General features: G+C 40.2%; 1 protein-coding gene across 5 annotated transcripts in view; it reads left to right on the top strand.

The window, feature by feature from the left end:
• Wrn (Werner syndrome RecQ like helicase) overlaps positions 1-24307 on the top strand; it is a 151172-nt gene extending 126865 nt beyond the window's left edge. For 3 of the 5 annotated variants that reach the window (XM_006509093.4, XM_006509091.4, XM_017312662.2), the window contains 7 exons: positions 1406-1481; positions 1618-1730; positions 3067-3181; positions 6843-6974; positions 9595-9757; positions 17525-17730; positions 22220-24307. In XM_006509093.4, coding sequence (XP_006509156.1) covers positions 1406-1481; positions 1618-1730; positions 3067-3181; positions 6843-6974; positions 9595-9757; positions 17525-17730; positions 22220-22342 — 928 coding nt within the window. In that variant the 3' untranslated portion in view covers positions 22343-24307. The remainder of the gene's footprint in view (positions 1-1405; positions 1482-1617; positions 1731-3066; positions 3182-6842; positions 6975-9594; positions 9758-17524; positions 17731-22219) is intronic. The other 2 variants (NM_001122822.1, NM_011721.4) reach the window with 1 other exon arrangement.
• The last annotated feature ends 551 nt before the right edge of the window (positions 24308-24858 follow it).

Below are 24858 nucleotides of genomic sequence, written 5' to 3'. Positions count from 1 at the left end.
GCCTCGAGCAGAGAGAGGATTGCACCTGTAGTCAGTAGCAGAGGGAAATGAATATTCAGACTCCTTTTCTTCCTTTTTTTTCCATAGCCTGGGATTCCCCCACACCCCCCATTCAGGGTGGGTCTTCCCACCACAGTTCACCTGATCTGCAATCTCTAAGTAAATCACCAAGGCTTATGCTGGTGTGACTCTGATCCCATCAAGTGCCCAGTCAGTGCCACCGCCCAGGCTGTCCCTGCTTCAGTTCTGCTGCATGACATTTATTAAAATTCTCTCTGTGTGTGTCTGTATCAGTGACATCACTTAGAACTTTGCAGGAAGATATGGTAGCAAGATTGTGGTTTAGTAAAAGTCACCATGCTAATGGCTTGCCATTGTTAAGAGTCCATGGAAAGAAGGTAAAAGTTAAAGTGGGCCAGTGAGATGACTGAGGGGATGAAGGCTTGGTACAGGAGCCTAGTGGCCTGGGCTTGGGGTCTGAGACCTGTGGACTGTGGAAGGAGAGAACTTGGCTCCCTCAGTTTCTCCTCAGACCTACATACATGCACCATGTCATGCGTGCACACATACACACGATAAATAAAAAGTCTAAATGTGAATCAAAGGAGATTTATAAATTTCTTGATTAACTCTGTATTTCTCTGGACTGCAAGTCGACTTAATATATGTGACAGGATTTGATAAATGTGGGAATGAATTCTTACTTTTTAACTATTTACTGAATTCTTGGAACAGAAATTTGCAAACACTTCTGGAATACTAATCACATTTGCTTTCTTATTTTCAAGAAGAAGTTTAAAGCCGACATATTTTATCTTATACAATTTCACGTTTGCAGCTTTTCCTGTTTATAATTAGCCCATCAGTGAGAAATGCTTCTTGTGAGATATCTACCTTGCCTTCCACTACATTTCCTTTCTGATACTTTGATACGTTCTCTACAATTGTTGAAAAGTCCAAAGCAAAATTGTGTCTTTCGTCATCTATTTGTTTGTTGGATTTTGAAAAAACTCTGAGTAAGTCTCTTAGTTCTTTGCTGAGGTTACTACCAGCAAGAACCGGGGACTCGCAGCATGGACAGACTACACTCCTATGCTTAGGAAGAGGCTTTCTTCTCTGTGGATAGCCATGTTTTGCTTCCAAGCACATGGCTGAGAAGAAAGATTGGTGGATGCTCTCCTTTAAGCCACTATAGAAGAACTAGATGACATTTTTAACTGTAGCATCACAATAAGTTATCCGATCCAAACTGTTTAAGATCTAGGCTGCTGCGCACTTGAAGTACAGATTGTCCTACTTGCGTTGTGAAGAGTTAGTGCCAGTTCTGGAAAGATTCTTATTTGGAGTATGAATTAAAAAGTAACCGAAGAAGGAAAGCGTATTTATTTTCTTTTAAATATTTTAGTGCCGTGATGCCGTCACCAGGAACATCTTCCAGCCCCTTAGAACCTGCCATCTCAGCCCAAGAGCTGGACGCTCGGGTAAGGCTTCTGTGCAGTGACGGTCAGCTTATGAAAACGTAGCTCATAGTCTAAGGTAGATGGAACAGTGGTGCCTGGAGTTCTAAGTGTGTTTTAAAGCAGTGCTGTGTCCCCCCCCCCCTTTTTTTTTTGCTAGACTGGGCTATATGCCAGGCTGGTGGAAGCAAGGCAGAAACACGCTAATAAGATGGATGTACCTCCAGCTATTTTAGCAACAAACAAGGTTCTGCTGGACATGGCTAAAATGAGGTGAGCTGCTTACATTCCAATTCTCTGTGAATTTGGAATAGTTCCCAACACCTGAATTTCTTACCATTTCTGGGCCATGCCCTGTTAGCTTTCATATATGTTGTTTTTGCTTTGAATTCCTTAATTAAGCACAATTTTTCTTAAGACATCCTTAAGGTCTAGCTTAATTATTGTTTCCCCCATGATGTCTCCCATTGTGTTAGTCAGCCAAATAATTCCTCTCCCTTGAACTTATCAAGGGTTTTCAGGTGAATTCTAAAGATGCTTTTATATGAATATTGCTTTATTTCCTTTTCTGTATAACTAGTTGTGAACATGTATCCTATATTAGAAATTAAACTCTGTGAATAGCAGTACTAGTTTCCCACCTTGTTGTGGCTTTGATATCACCAGCACTTGTCTCAGAAGAACAAGATGGTTAGCAAGCACATAGCACTTATTTCCAAAGTTTTGTCTACTTGTTCCTTTAAAACTTTCTGTCAACAAATCTCACTTAATAAGTATTGCTTAAATGCAGGATGTTCTAAGGATCCTTAACACATAGTAGTTTACATGTTACTATAACTATTTTGTTAAATAAATAAATATTCTAAGGTGACACTTTACTATTCAGAGAATACTTAAGGTATAAGAGTAACCATTGATTAGATTGGTGGATTTTAGAAAGATGATATTATATAGTCTTTGATATTGGACATACTGGAAAAAGCTGAGTGCTATGACTCATGGGTATTTTTATCCTTAAAAGTGCAGCATAGAGGCTGTACCATAATAAGGGCATTTAAAATGGAAATGTTCTAACTAGCATCATGGACTTAAAACAGACTCAATTAAACCCACTGAGGTAAAGGCCTAGTGAGCCTGTTTACTGTTCCTGGAGACATTTTACAGGGAAGAAATATGAATGAGACTTAGTTCTAAGTTTATTAGCCTTTCTGACTGTCCCATTTAGAGCCTCATAGTTTCCATGTCTGTGAATAATATGAATAACCAAATGAACACTGGGTGTTAGCGTATCTTTTCTGATAACGGTCTCTTCACTAGTTAGAACTGAGTTTAGTGGTAATAGAAGCAGGGCCTTTATTTGCTAATTGTTTACATGGCATGGCTATCTGTGGACAAAAGCAGAGAAAGGATTCACAAGGTATGGCCATTTGTACAAAGTGCTGGTTTTGATTGTAGAAAGGATACAGTTAGAGGGTACTGCATGAGGCTGAACACAAGCTGTATTCTCAGAGGGATACTGTCTCAGTGGCTTCTAAATAATTCTCTCTCTCTCTCTCTCTCTCTCTCTTTCTCTCTCTCTCCCTCTCGCTCGCTCGCTTGTAAATGACAGACCGACTACTGTTGAAAACATGAAACAGATCGACGGTGTCTCTGAAGGCAAAGCTGCTCTGTTGGCCCCTCTGTTGGAAGTCATCAAACATTTCTGTCAAGTAACTAGTGTTCAGGTACTGTTGTGGTTTACATAACCGCTTAGAGAGTAAGACTTCTGACCATTTCAGAGGGAGCACTTTCTTTCTTTAGTTGTATTTCTACCTAGAGAATGGATTCAGATTGCTTTACAGTAAATGATTGTAATAACGGGTTAACTACAGGGCTGGTAAGATGGCTCAGCAGGTAAGAGCACGTACTGCTGTTCTGAAGGTACTCAGTTCAAATCCCAACGACCACCTATAGGGTTGCAGATCCCTTTAGCTCCTTGGGTACTTTCTCTAGCTCCTCCATTGGGAGCCCTGTGATCCATCCATTAGCTGACTGTGGGCATCCACTTCTGTGTTTGCTAGGCCCCGGCATAGTCTCACAAGAGACAGCTACATCTGGGTCCTTTCAATAAAATCTTGCTAGTGTATGCAATGGTGTCAGCGTTTGGATGCTGATTATGGGGTGGATCCCTGGATAAGGCAGTCTCTACATGGTCCACCCTTTAATCTCAGCTCCAAACTTTGTCTCTGTAACTCCTTCCAAGGGTGTTTTGTTCCCACTTCTAAGGAGGGGCATAGTGTCCACACTTCAGTCTTCATTTTTCTTGAGTTTCATGTGTTTAGGAAATTGTATCTTATATCTTGGGTATCCTAGGTTTTGGGCTAATATCCACTTATCAGTGAGTACATATTGTGTGAGTTCCTTTGTGAATGTGTTACCTCACTCAGGATGATGCCCTCCAGGTCCATCCATTTGGCTAGGAATTTCATAAATTCATTCTTTTTAATAGCTGAGTAGTACTCCATTGTGTAGATGTACCACATTTTCTGTATCCATTCCTCTGTTGAGGGGCATCTGGGTTCTTTCCAGCTTCTGGCTATTATAAATAATGCTGCTATGAACATAGTGGAGCATGTGTCCTTCTTACCAGTTGGGGCATCTTCTGGATATATGCCCAGGAGAGGTATTGCTGGATCCTCCGGTAGTACTATGTCCAATTTTCTGAGGAACCGCCAGACGGATTTCCATAGTGGTTGTATCAAAAGATGGCCTAGTCGGCCATCACTGGAAAGAGAGGCCCATTGGACACACAAACTTTATATGCCCCAGAACAGGGGAACGCCAGGGCCAAAAAGGGGGAGTGGGCGGGTAGGGGAGTGGGGGTGGGTGGGTATGGGGGACTTTTGGTATAGCATTGGAAATGTAAATGAGCTAAATACCTAATAAAAAATGGAAAGAAAAAAAAAAAAAAAGAAATTATCAGTCAAAAAAAAAAAAAAAACAAATCCCAACGACCACATGGTGGCTCACAACCACCAGTAATGAGATCTGATGCCCTCTTCTGGAGTGTGTGAAGACAGATACAGTGTATTTATGTATAATAATAGAGAAATCTTTAGAAAAAAATGTTAACTACATACTTCTTTAAATTAACCGATACAGGTCCTCCCTTTGTAGCCTAGCCTTCCCTGGAATTGACCTTACAGCCCATTTGGCCTTGAACTTGGATTCCTATCTCAGTCTTCCAGTTTGAGGACCCTAGGCAGGAGCCATCATGCCTGGGAACTCCTACCTGTATTGGTAATGCTAAAGTAGCTGTCAGTATACATGTCCTTAGTGGGAACGTGTTATTTTAAGTTTGGACATGTCTTGTATTTTGGCTGACAGGTTCTTTTATTTTCCAGTATGGCAGTTAGGAATTGAAATTGTGTATGTATCCTAGCTGTCAGTTGGTTGGGAGTCTAGCCCCTTCGTTTTCCTTTGGTTCTGCGTGTGTCCTAATCAATGCCCCGTCCTGCGGTTAGGAGTCCTCTGATTCAACAGCTTTCCCTTTATTCTCTGCAGTCTTTGCCATGTTTCCTCATTCCAGTTGATCATTTCTTGTTCCACCACAAAGACCGGTTCCACAGAGTTGTTTTACTTTTTTTCTTCAAACTCCCCATGTAGACCCCACTGTGAGATGAGACCATGGGGCGCTGTGAAGCCTGCTGCTCAGAGTCAGGGTCTCTGGGCTTCAGCTCTGTGGTTTTCCCTGTGCATGTGACGTTGTCTTCCATTTCCCTGGGTCTCCGTTTGCTTCTCTGAACCACAGAAGTGATGACTTCCGTCCCTGGCCAGCGAAGTAGTGACGTGGGTGATGTGTGTTAGAGAAATGAAGCAGTCATGGCAGTATGTGGGCTCATGCCTCCCCGGCGGGCCCACTGGGTCCTCTTCAGAGCACTCTTCCCCTATCCACATAGCGTGTCTGAGATTTGTGTACACCGTATCCTTTTTTGAAGCAGAATACCTTTGGCCACCTTAAATTTTTCTTTCATAACTTTATACAAGCAGTTGTATATAACTTACCACATTTCATATAAGATATTTTAAAAATGAAATTGTGGAAACTGAGGGAGCGTGCTCTCTGTGAGCGCTTAGTGAGCCCCTTTGTCAAGAGCAGAGACAGAAGCGAGGCATATGAGAAATGGCCCAAAGGACTGGTGCCAAACAGCTATCCTGAATCTTCTGGAGAGAGAAAAATGACTTGTGCAGTTAGCCTGCATTATTGAAACCATTTATTAAATAAATAGTCACTATATTTAATAAGCTTTTAATATATTTATTTCAAATATATTTATATTTTTATTGAGCTCCATAAATGACAAGATAAAGAAACAAATTGAATCCCATAATTATTTTCTCACAAGTATTTGTTTAATAGAGCACAATGATATATTATCTTACCAAGATGAAACCAGGTTTATTCATTGGGAGACTGGGCCCATTACATTAGTAAGCTATTTTCCCCTTGTTTATTATAACTAAATATGCTGTTCTAATCTGACTGTAATATATGACTAAAAAACAGTTATGATTTATTTATTTTAAGGCTTAAGAAAATTCCATTATTTTTAGTGAATTTTATTTTTTAATAGCTCCCTGTTCTTTCTTTTGGGTAGTTCATAAAGAACTATACCTAAGAGAGTTTTTTAAGTACATCTTTTAAGTAGTGTGTGTGTGTGTGTGTGTGTGTGTGTGTGTGTGTGTGTGTGTGTGTGTGTGTGTGTGTAGGATCCACCTGATGTGGTGCTGGACATAAAACTCAAGTCCTCTGGAAGAGCAACACATGCTTTTCCCCATTGAGTCGACCAGTCAGTCAGCCCTTATCTAAGGCTTTACCTGATGCCTGAAGGCCAGAGCTCTGGTTGGGATGTGTATTCTACTGTTAATTATGCAACATATTTTAACATAAATGCAGATATATATGTATACACACACATATATACATACATACTTAGTTATATACATATACAGATATAGTGAGGATATGACTATGATCTATGTGCCTATTCTGTGATTATGGTATGTAAACTTGTATACTGATTCTGTTCAATGTTCAATCCCAGAGAATTAGGGGATTAACTTAGAGACATTAGTTAGAACATTATGTTTCCTTTTGGGTTCTTCTGAACCCAAAGGAAGATGAGAAAGTTTGTCGCATGCTCTTAAGTTATTTGACCTTTTACATCAACATGGAAATCATTCCCCTCGTTTGTATTCCCCATGAAAACTCTTTGTCACTTAGAGATTTGGTGTTTCCCTTCCTGCACTGCCTCACAGCCATGCGTGTGTTCATCACTGTGTGGATGGTGTCCTTAGGTCTGTTATTATCTTATTCTGACTTGTGCTACATTTAAAATTCTGCAGACAGACCTCCTTTCCAGTGCCAAACCTCACAAGGAACAGGAGAAAAGTCAGGAGATGGAAAAGAAAGACTGCTCACTCCCCCAGTCTGTGGCCGTCACATACACTCTATTCCAGGAAAAGAAAATGCCCTTAGTAAGTGCCGCCTTGAGGTGACAGAGCTGTCTGTGTGCTCTTGTGTTTTCTCAACTTTTCAGGGTTGAAGCTGTGACATGGGGTCTCTTACTTCTTGTCAGACAGTCAGTCTCGTCTTTAATTTTCAGACACAGTGGCATCGTTTGTTTCTGGTAAACCTTTGTCTGTCAGGGAATAACTGCAAGCCTAGTGTGACAGTGCGTCTTAACAGAGACTGTGTCACAGAGAACACAACTGGGGCTCAGGGAGAATGTAGCAGAAGGACTTGAAAACCAGTATAAAACCATTAGCGTACATATTATTAATAAATACAAAAACAAAATGTGATCCAATAATACCAAATGTAGGTATACCATTCTTTACACCATTTACCACGAAACATGAGAATTATGTATTATGGAATGTGTGTAAATTGTAGTCCACTATACCTTCAGTTTGACACACTTACCAAGTATGTGGGAGCTCTATCCTGAGCACTATCACAGAAAATAAGTTCAGTAAGCTGAACAGAAACAGCGCAGAGCTGTGGAAACACACTGTTACGTGTGTACGGTGTGTACACTCTCTCTCTGGAAGTTATTCAGGGATCTGAAAATAACGCGGAAAGAACTTACTATTCACTCCGGATCACCTGGCCCTCGCTGCTCTTTTTCCCTTCAAAACTATGTTGGACACAATTTTAAAAATTATATTGCAGTGAAAAATGGCCAGAGGTAACATTTCTTCCTTGGTTTAAGCTAAGTTGTTAAGGCTGTGGGATGTTTACTCTATGACACGGAGAGCATGTCACTAGAGTGAGGGCACCGTGAGACCCCTTCTTCGTATTCCTGGCCTCTCTACCATTAAACTGATTTGGGCCAGCTTGTGTGGGCCAGGGCCTTGTTTTCCTGCCTACCCAGCATCAGGATACTTCAGTCAGCTTATGGTCAGATGGAAATAAGAACACACAGTCAGTACCTATTTTTAAAATATATACAATAACAGAATATGATCACCAAGAAATTTTGGAATGGGCTCCAAATTTCAGAATAAAGCATATTATAGAGTTCAATAATAATGAATAAAATATATTACATTCTATTATCAGTGAAATGATGAATAAAATATCTTCATTTATGTCTTGTGGTATTATGCAGTAGTGTTTGATTTTGCAAAATGATTGTTGATTATCTATACCTCCCTGGAGTCTTAAGAGGGTCTAGCTAGTTAACCGCAGGATTAAACACATCTGAGGACTAATTAGTGATAAGCAATAATACAATTAGTTGGAAGTAATTTGATGCCTGGTATCAAATAACCCCGATATTATACACACAAGGTCCATGCTTTTTAATGGAAGCAATTTAATACCTACTTACAGAAGATGAAAATACTGCCCTAGATGGTCTGCTCTGTAAATCAGTCAACATTCACAAATACAGTCTAAATTCAGACTTTCTAAATATATTGGAAGAAATATCACAAATGTTAGTGTGAATGTCTCTGCTTTTCTATTTAAAAAAGTTTTTGCCTGATATATATTGTAAGTGTATTTGGAGCTACATATGTTTCAAAATCTTCATAAAGATACTTACTGCATTACCTTTCAGTTCAGTAGTGTGATAAGAGCGAGCAAGCATTCTTGTTAAGCTGTAGTTATTGTTTTATGAACGGTGCTTATGGAAAATACTTATTATTAGGGTCTTCCCAGGACCCTTTAAAGAGTTTTTCTGGAGCCTTGGAAGTTGTCTTCCTGGAAGTTGATGTAGCCAAAGCACCATTCCAATTTTAAGAGCATTAATACAGCTTTTTTTAATACAATACAGCTTTCTCTATTTTCAGAAGGTGTAACAAATATGAGGCTTAGCATCACAAGGCTGCTGGCTAACACCAATAGCTTTTTAAAGAGAATACAGAAGGAAGGGGTGGGGACTGAACTTTTGACTCAAGTTGCATGGTTTTTGTTTTAATCAATATATAGGGTGGAATCTGTGGAGGTCTATATACTAATTTTAAAGGAATAATTAAAGTGAAAATTGTATCCAAGGGTTATTCTTTGCTTATTTATCAGTGAGTATTTGCTCCCTGAAGATGTCAGGTGTTTTCTGTCTGGGAGGTGGGGCCACAAGTCTTCAGCTCACTGATTTTTTTTGTGTGTGTCTGTTTCTGTTTTGTTTTTGCTTCTCTCTCTCTCTCTTTCTTTTTCTCCTCTCTCTCCTCTCCCTCCCTCTCCCTCCTCTCTCTCTCCTCTCTCTCTCTCTCCTCTCTCTCCTCTCTCTCTCTCTCTCCTCTCCCTCCCCCTCCTCTCTCTCCTCTCTCTCTCTCCTCTCTCTCCTCTCCTTCCCTCTCTCTCCTCTCTCTCCTCTCTCTCTCTCTCTCTCTCTCCTCTCTCTCTCCTCTCTCTCCTCTCCCTCCCTCTCTCTCCTCTCTCTCCTCTCTCTCTCTCCTCTCTCTCTCTCCTCTCTCTCCTCTCCCTCCCTTTCTCTCCTCTCTCTCTCTTCCCTCTTCTCTCTCTCTCCTCTCTCTCTCCTCTCTCTCCTCTCCCTCCCTCTCTCCTCTCTCTCTCTCTCTCTCTCTCTCTCTCTCTCTCTCTCTCTCTCTCTCTCTCTCTCTCTCTCTCTCTCTTTCTTTCTTTCTGCAGCACAGCATAGCTGAGAACAGGCTCCTGCCTCTCACAGCAGCCGGCATGCACTTAGCCCAGGCGGTGAAAGCCGGCTACCCCCTGGATATGGAGCGAGCTGGCCTGACCCCAGAGACTTGGAAGATTATTATGGATGTCATCCGAAACCCTCCCATCAACTCAGGTGATGAGCGCAGCGCTTCTCCGCAGTCTAATGACCCGAGTCAGCTCAGTAAACAAGCGACTCGCTCAGTTTCACGTTAACAGCACTGACCCTTACGCTGTGGTTTGGTAACTTTTTTTTTTATATAAAAAACAAACAAAAACAAAAACAATCATTTCTTGCTCAGCAGAAGGTATACTGAAAGTCTTTCTTTTCAGATGATATTTTCTCACCCATCCTCAAATCGAGCGTGCAGGTCTAAAGCCACCGGGTCCTTCATGGTTACTCCCAGCCGCTGAAGGACTGACTCCTCCATTTCCCCTGACGGCCTCTGAGTCCCTACCAGACATGCCAAGCTCTGTAGCCCCCAGCGGAGGGGTTTCTTCTCCGTGCTTGACAGATGGCTCAGCAGTTAGGACTCCAGGCTGTTCTTCCAGAAGACTGGCGTTTCTGCCACCCACAACTTACTGTAACTCCAGTTCCAGGGACTCTTGACAGCCCCTTCTGACCTCTGTTGGGACCATGCAAACACATGATGCATAGACACACATGCAGGCAAAGCTCCCATTAAAAAGGGCCTTTGTTCTTTGTTCTTGTCCCACTGAGGAACCTCAGCTCTGCCATGAAGCTCTGTCCCCTGCTTGCCTTACAGAAATATTTAAGAAATGATGTTCCCCAATCCCCAACCCCAGAATTCAAGTTAAGGCACATTAGAGAATTTCCCTCTTAAATCCACAAATATAAGGTCAGCATGTTATAACAATAAATCTGATTTTTAAAAAATTCTGTTGGACTAAAGCAACGGTCACCTTAAAAACAAACATTTTCTGCAAAGCTGAGTGAATTCTTTTTCTTACTTGAACTTTTTTCCCATGTGGAAACAACTCAAGTTGTCCCTCCCCCAAGAATCTGTAAAATGATAAAACACCAGAATTACTCAGTAAGAGTCTTCCTCAAATACAATCTGGTTATCATTTGATTTTCTGTACATATCTGTGTATAGAGAAAGCATGTCTAGACATGCTAATTTAAGACTTGGAATGATATTTGCACACTTACAATTATAAGCTAATGAATTGATAGTTTTGGGAACTCAGTCAATGTGGGTCTGCTAAGGTTAAATTTAAGTTTCTACATTTTGAGACCCAAGGGCCAGATCTTGGGCTTTGTGGTAAAATGTCCAGAGTAACTCACTTAGAATCGTCTTGTGAGACAATCAGTCTCCTAGAAGCAGTAGCCAGTCTATTAGACTTGAAGGCAGAAGGGGCAGAGCAGATTTACTGTTCAGGATTAGATTCAAGGTGTATCAACCTTTGTCTCTTGCAAAATGACACATCATTTTAGGGGAAGCTAAAAACTGGAATTTCATTTAGAAATGCATTGTCTCTTAGGACTCAAATACATGCCTTTTAAAAATTTTTTATTTATATATATATATTTATTTATTTATTGGTTTTTTTGAGACAGGGTTTATCTGTGTAGCCCTGACTGTCCTGGAACTCACTCTGTAGACCAGGCTGGCCTTGAACTCAGAAATCTGCCTGCCTCTGCCTCCCTGGTGCTGGGATTAAAGGCGTGCGCCACCACTGCCCAGCTACATGCTTTGATAAGATGGTTGGGCAATGTTATGCAGCATTGTTTCCTTAAAAAAAAATAAAAAAAATATCATGTTTGCTGCTGATTGGCTGAAACCATGAACTGATGGACAAACAGGTAGTCTAGACAGGTAGATGCAAAGACTTGGGCAGGAGACACACTGGTGAGCCAGTCTTTGCTCTGACAGCTCATGATTTCGGACCTACACCTTTTGAGGTCTCAATTTCTTCATGTGTGAAATAGGAAGAAATAGTATTTTTGTCTTGCTGAATTGTGAGAAATACATTGGATACTAGACAGAGAGCCTTGGTCCATGGCAAATAATAGGGTCATCAGTGACGGACAGTGATAGTTGAAGTGAATGGTAATGTCTAAGAGCATTTAAAAATATCCTCTAAATATCATCTCTTGTATAGTCCATCTTTTTGATAGTTAATTGAGAATACATAAAGTTGGAGCTGGAGAGATGGCTCAGTGCATCAGTGCTGCTTCTGCAGAGGACCCAGGTTGGGTTCCCAGCACCCACACGGTGACTCTCAAATGTCTGGGACTTCAGTTCTAAGGAATATGAATATGCCCTGCTCTGGCCTATCCAGGCATCTGGCACACACATAGTACAGGTACATGCAGGCAAAACGTCATACACATAAAAGACACACAAATAAATATTGAAAAAAGCATATATGAAGTCAATAAGTAAGTGTACATAAGGGAAGACTTTTTAAAAACTGTATAACTACTCCTCAGCATGGATTTGTCTCCTCGGGGATATAAAAATCTGTGAACAGCCAAGTGTCTTCTAAAATGTAACACAGACATACATGTAACACATATTCTATATACTTTAAATTACATTATATCACATATACAGATACTACACTATAAATGCTTTTCTCGTAGTTGTTAGCATGTATTGTTTGAGAAATAATGAGAATGTGTATTCATGTTTAGTACAGATGGTGATTTTTGTTTGCTCTGAGGCAAGGTCTTGCTGTGTAGTCGAGGCTGTCCTTGAACTCACCATCTCCTGATTCAGTCTGCTGAGTACTGGAACTGTAGGCATACGCCACCATACCCAGTGTGGTTGGTGAAACCAGGATGTGAAACCTGTGGCTTTGGTGAAGAGCCAACAGATAACAATGGTAGACTGTACTTTATAGAAACATGCGACTGAGAATTCTGCAGGCTCTAGTGATCTTTTCTGTTTATATACTAAGTAATTGATCAATATTCTTTAACAACAACAACAACAAAAAAGGACTATTCTAACCTCAATTCATTATTGCCACATATCTACCGTAACTCCCTGATTTGGCTATGGTAAAGAGTTGAATTGCTGTTAATTTAGTTTGGAAGTTATGTGATTTTTAAAGTTATAGAACTTTTGGTTAAGAAGCAGAAATAGAAACACTTACTTCCACTCCTACCCTGTTTTCCACAGGGCTTGGGGCCTAGAGAGTTTTAAAAATAGTTTTAGTATCATTTGTAAGATTGATGACTTAGCAAGTTTTAACTTTTACATTGCCATTTTAAGTCATACTGCCAAATAAATTAACTTAAAAGTTATCAAAATAAAAGTAACTTAAAATTTATCTTAAAATTAAACTTAAAAGTTATTAACAATAAAATGTAACATAATTTTATTAAGATTCAGGTTTGTTAAGTCTTGTTTGACTAAGATAATTTTATTTCTTTATTGTTTTCTAATGTCTTTAAATATTGTCTGCCATAACTTGTGCCCTCTATAGTCTGAGCTTAGTGATTTTGATTTCTGATGTTAATTAATTTTAAATCAAGTTTTTGTTTTTGAGAATATATACAAGTACTATGTGCATCATTTCTCCTCTCACACCCAGATCCATTCATTGCCACTCAAATTCATGACTCCCCCCCCCCACACACACGCACGCACACACGTGTGGGCCTATGTACCAGAGGCTTTCCATGGAGATCTATGGCCTGGCCTGGTGTGAGAGTTACAGCAAAGGGAAGTGAGTGTGAGCAGGGAGGGGAAGTCACTTTCACAGCTTCACTGCTGCAGTTGCCTCTACCTCCGCACTGCCCTGCACTGAGTCTGGTCTGGCTGGGCCGATGAGAGGCTGAGAGGCCGACTAGCCAGTGAGGAGTGCTCTGGAGCTTCAGGCAGTGTTTCAGGGGAGCAGATTTCTTCCCAAGTATTACAGCTCTTAGAACAGAAGCTCTTGGATGACAGAGTAGTTCTTGCACACCTTTAATCCATCCAGATAGGATTCTTATATACAGTTTTGGGGTGGGTAAGGGTCTGACAACAGATACTTCTCATTGGCTTAGTCTGAGAGCTTTGGGGAAACCTTATTTGCATGTAGGAGGGCTTGGTGCTGCTCCTACATGACTGATGGCCACATACTTCTGGGGTGGGGGTGGGGTGCTGTGGGAGACTGTAGCTATGACAGGAGCCAGGGCTCAAGGGCATGGCCAAACACCTGCCATCCCATGCAGGCAGAAGTCACTGCCCACCAGGTCACTGGGGTTCAAGAACTGTGCTCAACTGGGGACCAGGCTGTCTGCACAGCTCACCACCCTTCCCCAACACACCACAGACACACACACATATACTCCACCACCACCCCACAGAGACACACCACCCCCATACACTACACATACACACACACACACACACACACACACACACACACACACCACAGATTCAAAATCTACTGAATCCATTTGGTGTTCTCTGTGTACATGTGTATAGTATAGCTGATGTGATACCTTTTAAACTAAGGAATTATAAAACCACATACAACCACACATGGTTTAGAAATATTTTTTAAAAGTTCATAATTAGATAGCATGATTTACCAAACATCAGATAAAGTCTTCATAATAGCGAGTGACTAAGTCACTAGGAGGATACCACCATCTACAGTCTGCTGCATTGAGTAAACCTTACTCAGACGGGTACTGAATTGCAATAGCACACAACAGAGATGGTGTTTTAAACCATGCTTATGAAGCACATGTCTTGCTCTTCTAAAATATCCTGCGCCTAGGTTGAGTACATAGGATTCAGAAGTAGATTTCTGTAGCCTGCTTCAAGTCCCAGTAGAGGCAGAGGATATGGCAGTCCTGAAGTCTTAACTCTTGTTTCTTTATAATGCACTCAAAGTCTGTAAGCTGTAATGTGTGGATGTGAGACTTGAGGTTTGGGTTCTTGGCTTTCTTTGATAAGGCACTATGTATGATCTTACTAGAGAAAACTACATTATAAGTTAACGTAAGGAATGAAAATATATATACTACATTAATATCTGGACATTATTTTTATTTAGCTATAGCCCTGTTACATAATTCAATATTTTAATGAAGTTTGTTTGAGATATAAATTTTGCACAATTCCAAATTGAAATTTATTTTGTATTTTTATAACAATATAATTTTATGATATAATAGTTTGTATTTTATAATATAATATTAAATATATCATAATGTTATATTAACTCTTCAAAAATTGAGTAACTGTGAGTTGAACTCTTACTCTCGTACATCTTATTACTCTAGATTTTTCACTCTGTAACTTTATGATTTTATAATTTTGGGGTTTTTGTTAGTTTTTCTATCTTTATATAATTTAAAACTTCTTTTACTACATTGGGTATCCTTAACTAGGCTTAATAAGTTAAGTAAGATATTTAATGAGGTACCTAGATAATACTCTGAATAATTTCTCCTATTCTTTATGTGCATGGAACTGGAAAATTAAGGGTGCCTTCTGAGGGACCTTCAACACAGGGGTAACATGATCCCTTTTAGGGCACCTAAGGAGGACAAGCCAGTGCTGTCATTTCACTTTCCAGAGGATGTTTAGTACTGACTCACACGGGACAGTGGAGTAGAAATAAGTAGCTCTTAAACTACAAGTGACTTACTTGTAAAATTGTAGTCTCGGTGATTTTAAGATAGTGCTGAGATTTTTCTAAAATAGCACTAGCCAATAGAAATACAACATTAACCACACAGACACCTTAATTTTCTAACATCTACACTAAAAAAACTATATAGATACAATTACTTTTCATAACAGTTTAATGTGTTCTATATACTAAAATATTATCATTTCAATACTCAATTAACCTAAAGTTCTTAACAAGCTCTTTTCCATTTTTTCTGTGTTAAGCCTAAGTCAGATGTTTTGTGTCTATAACATGTCTTCTAATGCTAAAGTTTAATCAGAAATACTTTAGCCAGTATGCCAGTGTGTGCTTGGGAAATGAAGCCAAGAGCATTTATTATCATCGTCTTTATTATCTACATAGTGATTTCAAGGCCAACTTGGGCTACTTGAGGCACTGTCAAAAAAAAATGTCAAAATAGTAACATCAAAAATTGTGACCCATAATTAGCTTTTATAAGCCTTGAAGGTGGACAAAATAGACTGGTATAATATCAGTTTTTAAATTTAATACTTGAATTACTTAACTTTAGATATTCAGTAGGATGTGATAGGTTAATGGTTATAGTATTGGATACAGAACAGTTTAGAGATAATTTATCACAATGCATCAAGCTACAGTGTATCTAACCTATGGACCACCAACCCCACTTTCAGCAGTCCAGAGATACAAATGTAAGATAATGTTCCTTAGAACATTATTCTAAAGAAAAAGTGAAGACAGTGGGTACTCAAATTTCAGCCTGCTACATGCCCGGAGCAGAGGGCTCATCAGGGCAGTAAGAGTTGTGTGATTTCTGCGATAATTAGAACAGTGCATTGGCCCAGAACAATTTTATTTGGGCTGATATGATAATCTGGTTGATGATTTTTTAGTGCGTATCTAGTACAAAGTTCTTTCTAAGACTTTGCTTGGCGCCAGTCTTACATTTTAAACCTGGAACATGTGTAGGTAGCCAACTGTACTACTTCTGTTAGCATTTTTTTCCCATTTTGGATGAGCGCCTGAGTACCAACCCATAGTCTTTGGGAAAAAAGAGGCTCTCGGCCTGAAAATACCAACGATTTAAATTCATGTTTTCAAGATGTCATTAGAACATCCCTTGGCTTCTGAGCACTGCTTGGTGAGCTTTCTAACCCCAGTGAGGACAAGAATAAGCGCATTCTGGTTGCTTAGCTCTGTTGTACTCAACACTAAGGATGAGGATGCTGAAGAAAGGATGTGCTTCAAGGAAGAGTGTGGCTTATCTGTAGGAGACACTGCACTGTGTGCAGAAGCCGTGAGGGAGTTGTGTTGGCATTAAGCGTGCAGGCCCCGTCCTTCTGAAGGCAAGGCTCTGGTTGGACTCTGCCACAGAGCATCCTGTCCTGTGGATTCAGCAGCATTTACTTTGGGCACTTTCCGTCTTCACCTTTTCACAAAATCAATGTTGTGATGAACATATTCTCCCAGAAAATTCACCTTACAATGAGCATTTTAAGTAACTGATGTGGTCTGTTATGGTATATATTATTGATTTAATTGTCTTAGGATCTTATTTGTAAGTATCCATCACTTCTATTTTAAGAGCTGTTTTTAAGCCAGGTGGTGGTGGCGCACAACTTTAATCCCAGCACTTGGGAGGCAGAGGCAGGTAGCTCTCTGTGAGTTTGAGGATAGCCTGGTCTAAAAAGCGAGCTCCAGGACAGCCAGAGCTACACAGAGAAACCCTTGTCTCAGCAACCCGCCTCCGAAAAGAAAAAAAAATAGAACTTTTTTAAAAAGAACAAATTTATTTGCATGTGTGTGTCTCTGTATGTGTGCAAAAACACAAATGTGGGTCTCTACAGAGGCCAGAAGGGGGCATCAGATACCCTGGAGCTAGAATTCCAGATGGTTGTGAACTTCTTGATATGGGAACTAAACTTGGATCCCTTGTAAAAGCAATGTGAGCTCTTAACTATCTCTCCAGCCCCAAGGATAAATTTTTATTTTTTAAAAAAATTAATTGGTGACCAATATTTGGAAACTGAAGTATAGTTTCCTTTAAAAGAGGATCTATTTGTGATTCTTGTTATTCTCTGGGAACAAAAGAAACATTAAAGAATTTTCCCTATTAATTTTACCCCATTTTCTCTTAGGGATGTTACCATTTGAAAAACAGGAATGGGGGGGCACACAATCTTCTTCCTTCAAATATAGTATTTTAAAATTTTCACCTGATATTTTCTATAATATTCTGCTTACCTTTTATTTATCTTGGTTTTCTTATCTCTTACAGATATGTATAAAGTTAAACTCATCAGAATGTTAGTTCCTGAAAACTTAGACACGTACCTCATCCACATGGCGATTGAGATTCTTCAGAGTGGTTCCGACAGCAGAACCCAGCCTCCTTGTGATTCCAGCAGGAAGAGGCGTTTCCCCAGCTCTGCAGAGAGTTGTGAGAGCTGTAAGGAGAGCAAAGAGGCGGTCACCGAGACCAAGGTATCGACTGCATGCATGCTTGCGAAGTGTCACATGTGCACTTTGGGTGCCCAGTGGGCACATGTTGATCTGCTGTCCTATATAAATCTGCGTGTACTATTCTTTTGCTTTTCAAGCATGATGTCAGAAAAGCTGTTTTAACAAAGACAAGAAAAGAAGTATAATTTACTATATAGAATACCAGCTTGGATTTTACCTGTATTGACTTTGTGCTGGAGAAATACACTTTATTCCAGATGTGGTTAATGGAGTTCGCTTTGTGTATCATGGCAATGTATGTGGTTAGTGGAAGTAAAGACAAATCTGATTATCAGTGCCTCCCACTGGTTGATCCTTCCTTCGTTCTCATGCCCTGATATACAGATTGCCCTCTACGTATGGCTTATGTTATGGGCATAACATAGGGAGTCTTTTCCATAATTAGACAAAATAAGCATTCAGTGTTATTTCAGATGATATTAATAATGCTTTGGATATCACTGTTTTTAATCATGTGACCTATAGTAGGCAGAGAAGAATCATTCTATAAATGTGCAGGTTTGACTTCTAATGCCTCCAGGGTCACATGACTCTCTGATAGGAATTGATGAGCTTTTAATAACTCACTAAAATTATCTTAGTTCTCTCACGGCAAGCTTGATGTGGTAGCTTGTGGTGGCTAACACAGTGCTAGAGATGAGCCCCTGTGCTTTAGCACTTCAGTGATCACTAGAGGGGTTCCAACCCCTTACTCGTCTCAATATTCTCTTTTTAAAAAACTGAACTGGCCTTTTAATATTCTTTACTTTAGTTAGCTTTGTGTATTATCTTGTGTTTCAGATAACCTAGTAACTTAATTATTTGGGAATGTTGAGATTTTTCATAATTTGTTAGCTGTAAAAGGGATATTAGCAAGTGTGTATTTTTAGGTAGAATTAATGAGATTTAGCTTCTGTAGAAAGCCGGACTTCCTATTTCAGTAAATAATTCTGAGCACCTAAGACTTTCAAACTTGTTTTTCCTTCCTGTAAATACAGGAAAGTGTATTCTCTGCTATTATGCCAGTCTGCTGTCCGAGATGCCCCGCATCTGTTGTTCATTTCCATGTAAAATTGGTTTTCCTGCCCTTGCAGCACTAGGCATGTCTCAGGGTGGCCTTATTGACTCCATGTGATTGCTTATAATGCTGTTCTGGGTAGTGTTTAAAATGTGGAAACATATGGACTGTACCCCAATGCTCTTTGCATTATGTCTGGCGTAGGTCTTTGAATTTGCTTCCTTCTGCTGCAGGAGGAAGCTTCTCTGGTGATGGGTGAGGAAGGCACTGATCTATGAGTATAGCAGAAAATCATGAGGAGTCATATGCTACTATAAAAAAAGAACTGTAGTATTTACTTTTACCCTAGGTCCCTGGGCTATCTAATCTCAGGTCCATGGCTCCCCAAACAATGTTGGGTATAAGCTTCGTCTTGTGAAGTGGGTATTGAGTCAAATCAGATATTGGCTGGTTACTCCCACAATGACTGAGTAGTACTCCATTGTGCAACTGTACCATATCTTCTTTCTCCATTCTTCTGTTGAGGAACATCTAGGTGGTTTCCAACCTCTCTGGCTGTTAGGACTAGAGCAGCAGTGGACATGGTTGAGCAAGTGTCTCTGTGATGGGGTGAAGTGTCCATTGGGTATATACCCAAGAGTGGTATAGCTGGGTCTTGAGTTGGACTCCCATCTTCCTGGAATGTAAGACTTCCAGGGCTAAGTGTTACTAGCTACAAATCAATGATTATAGGAATAAATCAAGATGTTTTATGTGTATGAATATGTGGTATGCATGCATATACATGCACGTGTATGGTATGGTATGGTGTATGGTATGGTGTATGGTATGGTGTGGTATGCATGCATATACATGCACGTGTATGTAGAGGTTTGTTGATGTCAAGAACAACTCTCCCATCTTACTCTTTGAGGCAAGGACTCAGTCTAACGTATAGCTCACCAGGTCAGCTCGTGTGGCTGGCCTGCTTGCTCTGGGGATCCCTGTGTTTGCCTTCTGAGGCTGGAGTTACAGGTGACCCACCGTGTCCATGCAGTGTTTATGTAGGTTCTGGGGAAGCCACTCTGGTTCTCTTGCCTTCTTAGCAAGCACTTTAATCACTGTACTGGCTAGTTTTGTGTCAACTTGACACAGCTGGAGTTATCACAAAGAAAGGAGCTTCAGTTGAGGAAATGCCTCCATGAGATCCAACTGTAAGGCATTTTCTCAATTAGTGATCAAGGGGGAAAGGCCCCTTGTGGGTGGGACCATCTCTGGGCTGGTAGTCTTGGTTTTATAAGAGAGCAGGCTGAGCAAGCCAGGGGAGGCAAGCCAGTAAAGAACATCCCTCCATGGCCTCTGCATCGGCTCCTGCTTTCTGACCTGCTTGAGTTCCAGTCCTGACTTCCTTGGTGATGAACAGCAGTATGGAAGTGTAAGCCAAATAAACCCTTTCCTCCCCAACTTGCTTCTTGGTCATGATGTTTGTGCAGGAATAGAAACCCTGACTAAGACAAATTGGTACCAGCAGAGTGGGGTATTCCTGTGACAACCTGACCATGTTTTGGGGAGGACTGTGGAAGGACTTTGGAACTTTGGGCTTGAAGATCCATCCGTTGTTAAGAGCTCTGTCGGATATTGTGTAGGAGCTTGGAAGATAATATTGAGAACACTGCAGAAGATGCAGGTCTGGTTTGTGAAATTTCAGAGGGAAAATTAAAGACTCTTTTCAGGGCCATTGCTGTTTTGATTGTGAAGATTCTGTAGTTCTGGTTAGCTGGGGCTGAAGAATCAGCTGTGATTAACAAGATACCAGAACTACCAAAGCAAAAACTTTGCATTACTGGGACTATTGATGCTGGTTAGCTGGAGCTAAGAAATTAGCGGTGATTAAGAAGAGACCAGTATCATTGAGGTGACATCTTCTGGGAAATGTTTTCTGAAAGCACAAAGACGCTGTGTTCCAGAGATAGCCAAGGTTGTACTCCTGCTGCAGTGGGACTTGGTAATGTGTAAGGGTCACCCAGGTGGTACTGGTTTTGAAGGCATGAAGGGGTCACGCAGAGCAGCTGAGGCTTGGCACTGTGAGAGGCCATGGAAGGCATTGGTGAAGGTGCAGCCTCAGTTGCAATTGACGGCCCAGGACTGAAGGGGTCATGCAGTGTTTTGGAGATGCCAGTACCATGAGATGACCACCAAGAGCAGCAGCAGCAGTGGAGTCCAGGCATCTGGAGCCTAGAGGATGACGTGTGTGCTACAAAGGGCATGGCTGGAGAAGTGACTCAAGCCCTTGGAGGAGCCCAGAAGATTGTGAGTTGGATCCCAGACATTGGATGGTTAGAGATTGACTTTTGCTTTTGATTGTGACTGTGCTCTGATATTTTCCCTCTTGAAGGAAGAAACTATTTTAGTGGAGCCCACAGTTAAGAGATTTTTAATTGTAAAAAGACTTTGGATTTTAGAAGATACTGGACATTTTAAAGGGATTGACTTTTAATATGTAAAGACTGTGGGACTTTTAAAGTTGTTTAGATCTTGGGGATGAATAAGAAATTAAGGGTTGAGGCTTACTAGTGATGTGTTTGTGTGTCAAGTTGACAAGGGGTCAATTGTACTGGCTAGTTTTGTGTCAACTTGACACAGCTGGAGTTATCACAAAGAAAGGAGCTTCAGTTGAGGAAATGCCTCCATGAGATCCAACTGTAAGGCATTTTCTCAATTAGTGATCAAGGGGGAAAGGCCCCTTGTGGGTGGGACCATCTCTGGGCTGGTAGTCTTGGTTTTATAAGAGAGCAGGCTGAGCAAGCCGGGGGAGGCAAGCCAGTAAAGAACATCCCTCCATGGCCTCTGCATCGGCTCCTGCTTTCTGACCTGCTTGAGTTCCAGTCCTGACTTCCTTGGTGATGAACAGCAGTATGGAAGTGTAAGCCAAATAAACCCTTTCCTCCCCAACTTGCTTCTTGGTCATGATGTTTGTGCAGGAATAGAAACCCTGACTAAGACAATCACTGACCCATCTCTCCAGCTCCTAAGGATGTATACTGTTTACAATGTCCAAGCATATTTTGAAGTTTGTAGGTTATCTAGCTTTGAGTACACAACATGGAAGAAGCAATAAGAAATATTCTCCTGCACCATGCTAGCAAGGAGAGAAAAGACCCTTGAAAGATGTCTCTGACCTCCACATAGGCACTGTAGTATATATCTCATACTACACACACACACACCACTCTAATAATAATGATATCAAATTATCTTTAAACTGGAGGGTAATGATAAGCCAACGCTTAAGAAAATGATATAGTATTTTTTTCTTTTATTTATTAGATTTTCACCTCAAAGTGAGTTCTATAAATATTTCTATTTCATTTTATTTGGTTGGGGAGAATAGTTATTCAGGATGTCTGCGTTGTTTTTACAGCTCCTGTGCTTTTTCCATTGTATAAGTATTTCTTTCATCTCTGTTTTCTATAGGCATCATCTTCAGAGTCAAAGAGAAAATTACCCGAGTGGTTTGCCAAAGGAAATGTGCCCTCAGCTGATACCGGCAGCTCATCATCAATGGCCAAGACCAAAAAGAAAGGTCTCTTTAGTTAAGATGACAACGATGGAACAGTTTGTGTGTCCTACATCTTCATTCCTATAAAGAATGAAAAGAAATATTTTAACCTCAAAATTATTTAAAGTCCAAAGTGAAGCTCACCTAAACGTCGAGCCATAGAGTCTTTAATTGCCCGTTGGCAGTTGAGCTACAGTATCTGAACCTTCTGAGACCCGGAGTGCAGCATAGACTGTGAAGTCGGCTTCCTTTCCGATTGCCTTCCGAACCCGTGTCACTGTCAGGTTGCAGTCTTTCTCTTCTTGCAGCAGTGTGTGTTGGAAATGGAGGCTGTGTCGCTTTGACATATAGAACAGATCAGTAGTTGCATAGGGACAGATATGAAGATACAGCCGGTCTTTGCTTTCTTATGCAGATGCCTGTATGACAGTATCAGTGCACCAGCCCAGCCAGGGAGACATCAGCTTCCATTTAAAAAGGGAAAGCGGACAAGGACTCCAGTTACAGAAACAACTAAATTCTATGCATTTTCTGCACAGTCTTTATTATTTCTCAATCAAAAGTGTTCTTTGTACTGAATAGTAAATATACTAAATTTTCATTTTTTAAATTGTTGTGAGTGCCTTCAATATTTGAAGATGCCAATTTTTAATGTCTTATGTTTCACAAAGAATTAAAAAACTGAAAATTCAACTCTGTTCTTGGTAAACTATTGTTATATAAATTTATAAGCAGTTTACCATATAGCTAAATATATTCAAAGCCTTGGATTAACTTTTTTTTTTTTTGTAAATAGAAATGGACTGTTATTAATGTAGGAAAAAATACCCCTGAATTCAGAGAAGTTAAAAAAAAGTCACTCAGAGTTCCATTAGGAAAGAATCAAAGCCATTTCCTTTTTCAATCAGCCAGACTCCCTCGTATTCATTTTCTTAATTTGAATCTTATTATAAGACATTCAAACTATAATTAAAACATAGAAACTCCCACATTCTCATTTTTCTGCTTTCTATTACCAGAAGGTAGCTTTCCGTATATCACGCATAATCTCCAGTTGCTTCTATTTCTCTGTGCCTTAAACTGTTTCTACAATGCATGAGGTGGTATTCTCTGTGGCAGTGGCAGCACTACAGCGCTCGGGTCCCTGCTGATTGCGGTGGCCTGCTGCAGGAAAACGTCTGCTTCATTGTTTTGACTTATGAGTTGAACTGGGTTTTCTTTCCTTCGTGGAATTGAAAAACAAAGCTTGGGGGCAAAAAGTATGCTTGGTTTTTTAGACTTGGTTATTTGGCAGACATTTTCTCAAGATTCAATGAAGTTAGCCTGTTGCTTTAAGGAAAATGACTTACCAATAATTATTGCCAGTAATAAAATTGAGATTTCTAGCAAAAATTACAATTCTGGTGAACAGGTGTCCTTCACTGGGCACCTGGGTAGCTTTCCTTGACCTGAGGGCTTTTCTAATGAGATGAATAAAATAAACACATTATTTTTGATACTATCTAAAGTTTCATCTGTATCTGGAACATCTAAGTGACCCAAGAAATCAGTGTTTAATGGACAACTAAGACACGTTATAATATAGCATATATAGTAATGTAGTCAAGGAAGAGCCCATGGCCGTCCCTTCAGATACACACTGAAAATAATCACGAAGCAACAGCTACAGTTTTCATTTCAAAGATTTAAAGTTTCAAAGATTCTCTACCATTATTTGAAAAGCTATTTTCAAATAGCTTTTCCTAATATAGCACACACACACACACACACACACACACACACACACACACACACAGACTGAATACAGTAGACCAGACTCCAGGCTCTTCTTCTCCTGAACTCATCCACACAACGAGAACATTTACAGAAATGAAATGGGGCCATCCTTGTCTTTTTTTTTTAATGTAAATGTGATTTTAAAACGAACAATATTTGTGCTAAATTGTAATTGGTTTACTGCAGCCATTTTTAAATGAATCAATAAATCTTTGAAAAAAGCCTCAGATATGATTATATATCTGTGTAACTGCACATATACTGAGTAACCACAGACCAGAAAGTAGAAAGCAACCAGGTGACACTGAAGGAGTTGGGGTAGGGGAGTCAAATGACAGGGGTGCTATGAAGGGAGGGGGCAGTGAGCAGGATGGAAAGTGAACACATAAAAAAATAAAATAAAATAAAATAATAAAAAAAGACAGGAAGTGGGAAAAGCAAGGCAGGCGCTTAAACCATAGAGGGACAAGAAAGCATCACAGAGAGGAAAGGCAGAGGGATAACTAACTCTGAAGATGTTTGAAAAGCCAGAGGGAAACATTAATTATGTCTTTATGTTTACTTAAAAATACATACATACGTACATACACACACACACACACACACACCGGGTGGGGGGGGGATCTGGGGGCTTGGTTTGGTTAGATTTCTTCAGACAGGGTCTCACTGTAGCCTTGTTTGGCTTGAAGCTTGTGTGTGTGTGTGTGTGTGTGTGTGTGTGTGTGTTTAAATAAAGTTATGCTACCTCAGGTGATAATGCTCCCCTTAGGAACAATAG

The sequence above is a fragment of the Mus musculus genome, chromosome 8 (assembly GCF_000001635.26).
Source record: "Mus musculus strain C57BL/6J chromosome 8, GRCm38.p6 C57BL/6J".
Taxonomy (NCBI): domain Eukaryota; kingdom Metazoa; phylum Chordata; class Mammalia; order Rodentia; family Muridae; genus Mus; species Mus musculus.
This window is presented reverse-complemented; position numbering and strand designations above follow the sequence as displayed.